Consider the following 10,337-nt stretch of genomic DNA (forward strand, 5'->3'; position numbering starts at 1 on the left):
TATTATTTTTATTATTCAATATTATTAATTAAACTAAAAATATAAAAAAATATTTTTATATTTTCATATAATTAATTAAAATTAAAAATTATTACTATTCCAATTAATAATATTGAATAATAAAAAAATATTTTTATTTAATTAATTATACAATATAAAAATAATATTTTAATATTAAAAATAATTAAATACTAAATAATTTATTTAAATAAATTATTTGATATATAAACAAATTAATTAATTATACAATATAAAAATAATATTTTAATATTAACAAAAGTCATTTTTTAATATTATTTAAACAAAATAATTAAATATTTTAAAAATGATATTAAAATATTATTTTTATATTGTATAGTTTGTATAATTAAAATATTAAATACATTATTTTTATATTATATTTTAATATTAAAAAATGATATTTTTGTTAATTGGGCTAATTTGAGCATAAATCAAAACTTATGGGTTAAATTGGGCCAAAAGTTAAAAATGTACTAAATTGAACATTCCCAATAAGTACAGGGGGCAAATTGAACCTTATTCTAAATATAAAATCTAGAGATGTTGAATTTTTAGAATCAAAATTTCTTAGTGATATAAACATCAATCCACAATCAAATGCATAATATGTTAACTCAAGATGCCAATTTGAACTCTAGTTCTTCAAATTATAAAAAAAAAAAAAAAAACAAATTAATTCTCCTAGGTATGAACCTAGGAGAAGTCAAAGAGTTCGAAAAGAGAATAACTTAAATTATGATTTCATTTCCTCCCAAACAATAGTTTTCCTAATTGAAGGTAGAAGAGATATGGTATTAAATAAAATATCTATTGTTTTAAATCTGGAAGAGGATGCTAAATCTTATAGTGAAGCAATTGCTTCAAGAGATTCTGCTTTTTAGAAAGAAGCAATAAATAATGAAATGGATTCTCTATTATTAAATGATACATGAGTATTAGTAGATTTACCTCCTGGTTCTGAACCTATTGGATGTAAATGGGTGTTTGGGAGAAAATATAATACCTATGGTTCTCTACAACTTTCAAAGCTAGACTAGTTATAAAAGGTTTTAACAAAAAGTAGGAGCTGATTATTTTGACACATATGCTCCTGTGGCAAGAATTACTTCAATAAGAGTGTTATTTGCTTTAGCATCAATTTATAATTTATTTATTCATCAAATAGAAGTTAAAACAACATTTTTAAATGGTGATCTTGATGAAGAAGTATATATGGAGCAACATGAAGGGTTTGTACTTCTTGGAAATGAAAAGAAAGTTTGCAAATTTGTAAAATCATTATATGGTTTGAAACAAACCCTGAAACAATGGCATGAAAAGTTTGATAATGTGATATTACCACATGGTTGTGAACATAATGGAGCAAATAAATATATTTATTCTAAATTTACAAAAGATTATGGTGCAATTGTGTCTTTATATAGATGACATGCTAATAATAGGAACTAATATGTAAGGTGTCAATGATACTAAGAATTATTTAGCTTCTAAATTTAAAATGAGAAATGGGAGAAATGAATACTATCCTGGGTATCAAAATTAAAAAACACAATGGGGGTTTTGCTTTGAGTTAATTTCATTATATTGATAAGATTCTTTCCAAGTATAATCATTTAGGTGTTAAAGAAGCTAATACTCCTTTTGATGTTTCTAATGAATTAGTTGAAAAATTAGGAAGATCTGTAAGTCAATTAGACTATCCTAGTGCAATTGATAGTTTGATGTATGCGATGCATTATACTAGGCCAAATAATACTTTTGTTGTTTGTAAACTTTCAAGATATAGTGATACTAGTTGGATAACTAGTATTAATGATAATAAGTCTATATCTGGTTGGATATTAACTTTAGGCGGAGGAGTTATTTTTTTGGGCTTCTAAGAAACAGACATGCATCACTCATTCCATAATATAAGCAAAGGGGCAGAATGCTGAGAAATTTATTGCTAGATATAAAGTTGTGACCACAATCAATGCCAACAGTCTCTTTACACTGTAATAATGAAGCTACTATTTCTAGAGCATTTAGTAAGATTTATAATGACAACTCTAGGCATATTGCTTTAAGACATAAGTATGTTAGACAACTGAATTCTGATGGTATCATCATAGTTGTCTATATGAGATCAAAGAATACTCTTGCTGACCCATTAACCAAAGGGCTCTCAAGGGATATGATTAGTAGTACACATGTTCGATAAGTCTAAATTTTTTCTGACTTGTCACTAGTAATGGGAACTTTACCTTTCTTATAGCTCAACAATTTTAAAGGTTGTGATAGTTTGCAAGCACTAGAAATTAAGCAGTGCTTAAGAAAAAAAGATTGAGTATTTATTACTTTTAATAAAAATATCAGGTTTGATTTTGAACCAAAAAATCCTTAATTATGACTTAATTTAAACTTCACCCATATAAACACAAGAAGTGATGTCACTTCTATCAAAATTTGAATAATAAAACTTTATAAGTGTTTATGAATTCAGGAGGTAGCGCAAGGCCATAATATGGTGCTAAAGCTTACAGTAAATGTGTTAAAGAAGTTGATAAGATTTATGTGTATGGTATTTTCAATATTGTCAATATAGGAATTATGGTTTAATATTTAAATATAACCAATAATTTTGATAAGATTTTGAAATATTTATACTAATAACAGGTTTAAGTCAAAAGACATATTGTATATGCATAAATCTTAATTCATGTTGATTGCATTTATCACTAAGTGGAGAATTGTTAGAAATAGTTAGAGATAGAAAAAATTGTTTCATATTAAAAGAGTTATATCTATTCATTAAATAGCATCAAAACAAGTTGCTTATTACCAGCAGTTGTATCTATTCTTTTAATGTGCAAGTGAACATATATAATTATTTTAATAAATACAAAGTGAATTATTGTATATGTTCGAAGAGGTATAAATACTTTATAAATAATCATTTGAACATAAATCTATTAACTCTTTCTCTTCTATCTCTTCTCTTTGCCTCTACTTACAATCAACATTATTATAATTTAATTCGTTTTTAGGAGAATTTTGGAAATACTGTCTAAAATTATGTTTTGACTTTATTATCTTGGAGGGATCTGTCTAAACTATCTGACAACAATATAGTGAAAGACATAATTTCCTTAAAGAGAGTGACTATATGATCGAAACCTATTGTTATTATTATTTTTCTAACAATACGCGTGTTTGCATTAGGGGAATATATTAAAATACATGCAGTTTGTCATTTAGTAAATCTTTTAATTTAAATAATTGTATAATTATAATTATTAAAATATTATTTTATAATAAAGGTCAACTTAATAATAATAATATTATTAAATTTATTGGGATATGTATTATTTGCTTATAATTAAATAATTGAATCGATAAAATTTAGTTATGTATTTTAATCAAAGGTAATTTAGTTCTCAATTTAATTTAATTAATATTTTAAGAAAGTTAATTTTCAATTATCGATTAAATTATCCTTAATGTAGTAATCAAATTAGTTAAATTTTTAATAATTATAATTTTATTAATATATATTATTTATGATTTTTTGTATAATTTGATTGAGAGTATTTAATTTATAATTTTCTCTTACTAAAAATAAATTATATTTTATTATTTTTTCAAAAAAATTACAAATATAATTTTATTAATATTTTATTAATTAATAATATAAATTATATATTATATTTTTCAGTTAATTTATTTATAATTGATGACCAATAGAATATTTAGTAATTGAATGAATAACATTTTATAAATTAATATATAAATCATAGCTTATTAATAATATATCATTTATAGTTATTTTTATTATTATTTTATTAAGAGTATTTAGTTTATAATTTTTCTTTTGCCAAAATATATCATATTTATTATTTTTATAAATGAAAATAATTATAAATATGTTTTTACCAATTATAATCTAAAAATATTATAAACAGACCATAATAAAATTAATTATTTTAATAGTATATCATTTAAATTTTATTTATTTTTCTCTAATTTTTAAAGATACAATTATTTTTAAAATAATAGTTTTAACGGCTTAAAACGCATAAAACGACAATTTAACCTTGCATTTCCGTTTGCGTGAGCGTTTACCATACAATCAATTAATTTTTTTTTTTTACTTTTGCTTCTCCACTCGTCACTACCGACAGAAACCCGTCTTTCCTTCATTTATTTTTTTTAACTGTAAAAAATAAAAAAATCTCCGTACATGACGTCATAATACTCTTAAATTCAAGCTTGTGTCATCAAATAATGTTTTCAATTTAAATTTTATAAAAAAAATTTAATGAATAATTATTTAAATATATATGATAATATAATTTTTTAAATTAAGTATTATTTTTAATTTAACTTTAATTAAAAAATATTTTTTATAATTATTTTTTAGTATAAAAATAAAATTATAATAATTAAAATTAAAAAATTTTAAATAAAAAATTATTTTTAATATAATAAATTAATTTTTTAAATAAAAATATAAAAATAAGAGAATTTTTATAACTTCCTTACCAAGTACCGTGGTACAATTGTATAAAGATTGCCTATGCCTATGTTGTGATAAAGTAACGCGACTTACCCCTTACTTTTTCTTTTTAATATCTTCTTTTTCTTTTGTGTCGTGTGCCACTGAATTGAATAGAAAAAAAAGTACCAGCTGGCTGCGGGTAATGATAAATAAGGTATCTAATATAAATTTGATTTATTACAAGAATAAATTTAATATAAATTATTAAAATAAATATTTTATATTAAAATTTATATAAAATTAATTAAAATATATACAATAACTATTAGTAATCTTGTTGTAATAGCCGCACCCTTGTCAATACATATATTTGTTAAGAGATGGTTGTTAAAAAATATTTTATATTTTTTAAATTTTTATAATTTTATTTTATATTAAAAAAATATTAATTAAATATTAAATTTTTTAATTTTTATCAATAATATTTTATTATTAGAGACTCTACATCAAATGTTTAGATGATGTACCCCCATCTAAGTGGAGAGATCTACTCACGGAGTTCAAAGCATGATTAGATGTCCAGATGCTTCGAGAAGGTGCTAGGTCAACTATAGAGTATAATTAATAAAAGTTGAAAAGTATAAAATTTAATTAATAATTTAATTAATATAGGGTATACTTACAAAAAAAATTGAAAATACAAGGTTTTATTTTTAAATTTCTTTTAAAATTATTAAATTTTAAAATATAAATTATTAATTATAAATATATTTTATATAAATTATTAATTAAAATATATAAATTTAAATAGGTTCAAATATTATTCACATAATATATTCGAATTTGAAATGATTTCATATATTTAAAATATTAATTGGATTCAAAAACAATAATTTTCATTAGTACTTTATACGTTATCATCCCTAACATAATAAAAATAAATTTTTCTTAAATAACAAAAATAAACTTTTCTTAAATATTTACTATAGAAATTACATATAATTAATTAAAAAATATATAACAACAATAACAACCACTATAACTAATTTAGGCTCTAATAGCATACCATATATGCTGTTAAAATTTTAAAATATATTGTTAATAAGAATTATCAGTAAGCATATTAATATTCATAAATTTCATAACTTAAAGCTTTTAACAATATTTTTATATTAATTTATAGCATTGTTATACACGATGTTGTATATATATTATTTATTACATTATATGTTATATTAATACCAAATTACGTTACTTAATGTTACTTATTACTTTAACATTATTATAAAATAATGTTAAAAAAGTATTGTTAAAGCCTATATTTATTGTAGTGAACTAAGCCTTCAACACTAGTTTCAAAGCCAATTTCATATCCACATGTTACAAATTTTTTGATATTATTTCATTTCACGTCATTTTAAATATCTTGTAACAACCCAGAAAACAAAAAAAAAAAAAAAAAAAAAAATTCAAAAACGGGAGGAGGACCTTCCCCATTTCTCTTCTCTCCCTCTCCTTTCCTCTCTTCTTCTTCTTCCTTTCTCCGGTGACCGGCCGGCGACGTCCCAAGCAGTTCCCCACCCGGCCGGCGACGCCAAACCACCAGAAAACGGCGGCAAGAGAGGGAGGAGAGAGAAAACGCGCGCACAGTGGGCAGCGGCTTTCCGGCGTGATTCCGGCTTCATCCGACGTCCGATCGAGGCGATTCCGGTGGCGTTGGAAAGCTTGTTCCGAGAGCTTTCTTTTGATACCAATTTTGAAGCAAATGGAGGTCGGATGAGTGAGATATGGAGGAGAGAAGTTTCGGGTTTTTCAAGCTTTTTCGTCAGATCTACGACGATCCGACCGTTGGATCGACGATCCGAGACCACATATGGACTGAGGAAGAGGAGAGGAACATGGTGGTATGATCAGACCCGGCAAATGTCGCCGGCGACCGGCGGCTGACCACCGTCTTGCGGTGGTGCGTGATGGCTCGATGAGCTATGGAGATGGTTCAACTTCCAGAGGCTTCCTCATAAATTTTTGGAATTTTTGAGACAGATAAACCGGTTAAGACAATTTCTATTATTTCTGCATGCATGGAGCATAAATACAGTGTTTCTTAAACAGGAAAAATTGGAGAAAAATTCTAAGAAAAATATATGATTAAAGTAAAATTATTTGGAGATATTCTATGGTGTTAGTTGAATTTTTGGGTGATCGTAGAATATTTTTGAGAAATATGGATGGATTTTAGTTAGATTTTTAGCATATAGGCATATAAGATTGTTTGAAATTAAGATGTTTAAATTTTATATGATTGGTTGAAGCTTGAGGATGGAGGTTTAAATATGTGAATATTAAATTGGATTGAATTAATAATATGTTAGCTGTTGGAAACTTATGGAATTGAGTAAAATTCTTGAATAAAATATTCATGGGTGACTAGAAAATTACAATTCATTTTGCAATAGCCTTATAATATTATTAAGGACCGCGGGGCAAAATTTTAGAATTTTTAGAGCTTGTTTGAGTGGATTTTTGAAAAATGTCAATTATAGGGACTAAAACGTAATTTTTAAGATTTTGAGTATTGTCTGATTTGGAGGGCCCAGGAGGGGCCATGTGATATTGATGAGATGTGATTGTGGGAATTGAGAATTTAGAAGTGTTGTTTGAGCCTTTTTGCAGGTTGGGTAGGTCCCAGGTATAGGGGAAACTCTGCCGGATTTTCGGCATGAATTAGGCTGTCTATTGCCTCTTTAGAGTTTTATTTTGAGTTAGTACTAATAAATTTATAATTTAATTATTAGGTGATCGAGATCAGCTATTTTTCTGCATCCAGCAGCCACAATAGTCATCGGTGTACTGTGAGTAGAATATTAATTTTAATTGTAATTTCGATATTATTATATGTTCAAGCATGACCATGCATCACTTATATGCATATATCTGTGTAGTTAAACTCTAGGCACGATTTATGTTGCATTCATATCTGTTAAAGTGCCATGGATGTTGTTGTGGTAATTTGGAGCGGTGTGCGTGCGTTGGCGTGCGTGTGATGTGGTGTGGACTATGGATAGGACGGGTAGACACGGCTTGAGATCTTCGCTGGGACCCGGTCATTCGGGGTAGACACGGCTTGAGTTCTTCGCTGGGACCCCGATTTGGTTATTAAGTGGAAGTCCGAGCTGAGTTCTTCGCTGGCACCAGGTTGGATTTAAGAGAGCTGTATAGGGGATCAGCTCCCATATATTATGATTGATATTACTGGGTGTGTGAGTGCTCCAAATTGCCTTTTTGCTGCTATGATGTGAAATTATCGCTGATGTTGCATTTCATTCTACAGGGTGCATTAGTTTTAGATAGTTATAGAGATTATGGTTAAAATTGATATTTTACTCTCTGAGTCGAACGCTCACTCCTGTTCAATATTTTTCCAAGCCACAGGAGGAGACATTTTTCAGAATAACCTGTCCCTTTCCTCTAAGGTTATGAAAATATTACTTAATTGTATTATTATTCTCCAAATTTGTAATTTAGGACTCCGCATGTGCTAGTAGTAGCATTAAGCCTGTCAGGGACTGTATGAATTCAAGTTTTAGTATTAATAAATGAAAATAAAAAAAAAAATTATGAGTTTTAAATGGTTATAAATGAGGTAACAGGGTTGAGCTGGGCTCCCCTAATTTTAGTTTCTGATAATTTCTAGGCTATGTTGGCCCGAAATAAAATTATAACAGTTTAATTTAAATTATTTTATATGCATATTGGGCCTAAATTATGGGCTTGGTTATGGGTTGAGGAATAGTTAGGCTTACTACGGGCCTCGGGGGCTTTAGGCTGTCCGGCCCATAGGATGGCCCAGGTCCTAGTGCCGGTCCGGCCCATAGGATGGGTCGTGACATATCTCATTTTTCCTTCTTTCTTTCATCATTAATTTATTATATTTTTATGTTAAAATATTTTCAGATCAATTAAATTAATTCAAATTAAATTATTAATTAACTCTCATTTTAAAAATAATTTTAAATTTTGTATAAATTAAAATGAATAGGAAAAATTGCTAAAACAATCCTATACTTGTAATTTTTTTACAATTATATTCCATACTAAAACAAATTATCAATTAAATCATGTATTTTTTAATTTTTACTAATTGTACTCTATTTAGCTGGACGTGACAATTGATATGGTGTTTTTGTAAGTGAGATAATGATACAGTAGAATTAATAAGAGTTAAAAAGCCGAAGATTTATTTAATAATTTTTATTGTATGAGTTAAAATTAAAAAAAAAATTATATTTTTAAAAATTATGGATTTTTTTCTTTTACAATTATCTTTATTTTTTATAACAAGAAAATTGAGGAGTGCCTTTGATCACTATGCGAAGCCAGCTAGGCCCACCCTTATAAATATCCCTCTCACTCTAAGAAACAAGCATCAGGAATTAAAACCTTGAAAGCCAAATTCTAGTCACCCTCATCCACGCAATATGGCAACATCCAAAGTCAGCTTGAAGCTTCTGATAGACAAAAAGAGCCACAAGGTTCTTTTTGCAGAAGCAGGAAAAGATTTTGTCGATTTCCTTCTATACCTTCTTACTCTCCCTTTAGGGTCTGTAATTAGGCTCTTAACAGAGCAAGACATGGTGGGTTGCCTAGGGGACCTGTATAAGAGCGTTGACGAACTCGGTGAATCTTACATGAGCACAAGCCAAATTAAAGAATCCATTTTGAAGCCAACAGTTTCCATCTCCGCCACTGAAGTCCCTCTCTTATTGTCTAGTGATGAACTCCCCACGAAACTATACAAATGTCGATATTGTAACAACAACACAGCTAAGGAACCAAATGGGACTTGTCCTAGTTGCGTTTCCAGAGGATATCGTGATGAGCGGGTGCCTTCTGCTGAGAAGGGTTTTGTGAAGGGTGTGGTAACTTACATGGTGATGGATAATTTGGAGGTGAGCCCTATGTCTTCCATATCAAGCATTACTCTGCTCAACAAGTTCAAGATCCTGGAATTAAGTGCACTTGAAGAAAGGGTGGTTGATTTAGACATGGCTGAGGTAGTTAAGCTATTCATTTTGTGTATATATCCAATAAAATTATTAGCTATAGCTAGCCGAGTGGCTGATATAATTGATTTCTTATTTGGCCAGGCTTTGAAGCTACTCAAGGAATCTTTGCAGTCTAAAACAGTTCTTACAAAAGTCTTTCTTGGAAGCGTGGAGAATCAGGAAGTTATTACTGAATATGATCTGTGATCTTGTTCTGGGCATGGGAGCTAGAAGTGGGCTGTTCGGAAAATTTGTCTTGAGTTTGAAGCATGGGTTTGATTTCTTTTCGTCTTTTTGGTTGTTTCAGTGCTCTGATGTGTTTTCGTGTATGTATCCTGTCTTATAATTTTCTACTCTGGACAATGGAATCAAGTTTGCCTTTTTAGACAATCAGTATATCTATATATACAATAAATCAATTGTTGCGTAAAGGATTTTGCCAGAGCACGTAAACAGTGTTTGCCAATGCGAATCTCTCGTAAATCAACAAGTTTCTTGCAAACGAATTAATGATTCAGTTTCTGGTATAGACTACGTGGACAGCTTAGTTCGGTACCCGGTAATGGACGATTTGTGGGTTTCCCCATTCCCCAAGATCATCAAATAATGTCAGGTGTTGATGTATTGCAAAACACATGAACTTGCTTTGTCACCAATCACTATCGGCTGAACCTCAAATTGCGGTTTAGCTAATCAACCTTCCTTCTTTCCCTCTCTAATAATTCGTCTTCCTCCCTCTGTACAAAAATTGGTGCCAAAAACCAAACTTAGCCCTATAAAGCGGCCAATTATAA

General features: G+C 28.3%; 1 protein-coding gene across 1 annotated transcript; it reads left to right on the plus strand.

Annotated features, from left to right (window-relative positions):
• The first annotated feature begins 8,912 nt into the window (after window positions 1-8,912).
• LOC110646662 (uncharacterized) lies at window positions 8,913-9,974 on the plus strand. Its single transcript, XM_021800178.2, has 2 exons — window positions 8,913-9,552; window positions 9,646-9,974. Exons 1-2 carry the CDS (start codon window positions 8,977-8,979, stop codon window positions 9,748-9,750), a joined length of 681 nt encoding a protein of 226 aa, XP_021655870.2. The 5' UTR covers window positions 8,913-8,976; the 3' UTR covers window positions 9,751-9,974.
• Window positions 9,975-10,337: the final 363 nt, after the last annotated feature.

The sequence above is a fragment of the Hevea brasiliensis genome, chromosome 8, assembly GCF_030052815.1.
Source record: "Hevea brasiliensis isolate MT/VB/25A 57/8 chromosome 8, ASM3005281v1, whole genome shotgun sequence".
NCBI lineage: Eukaryota > Viridiplantae > Streptophyta > Magnoliopsida > Malpighiales > Euphorbiaceae > Hevea > Hevea brasiliensis.

What these genes read in the sequence shown, in the direction of transcription:
- LOC110646662 (XM_021800178.2), top strand. Translation starts at nt 8,977, where the DNA reads ATGGCAACATCCAAAGTCAGCTTGAAGCTTCTGATAGACAAAAAGAGC. An exon ending in TTGATTTAGACATGGCTGAG is followed by an intron (nt 9,553 to 9,645) that starts GTAGTTAAGCTA and finishes TTATTTGGCCAG; the next exon opens with GCTTTGAAGCTACTCAAGGA.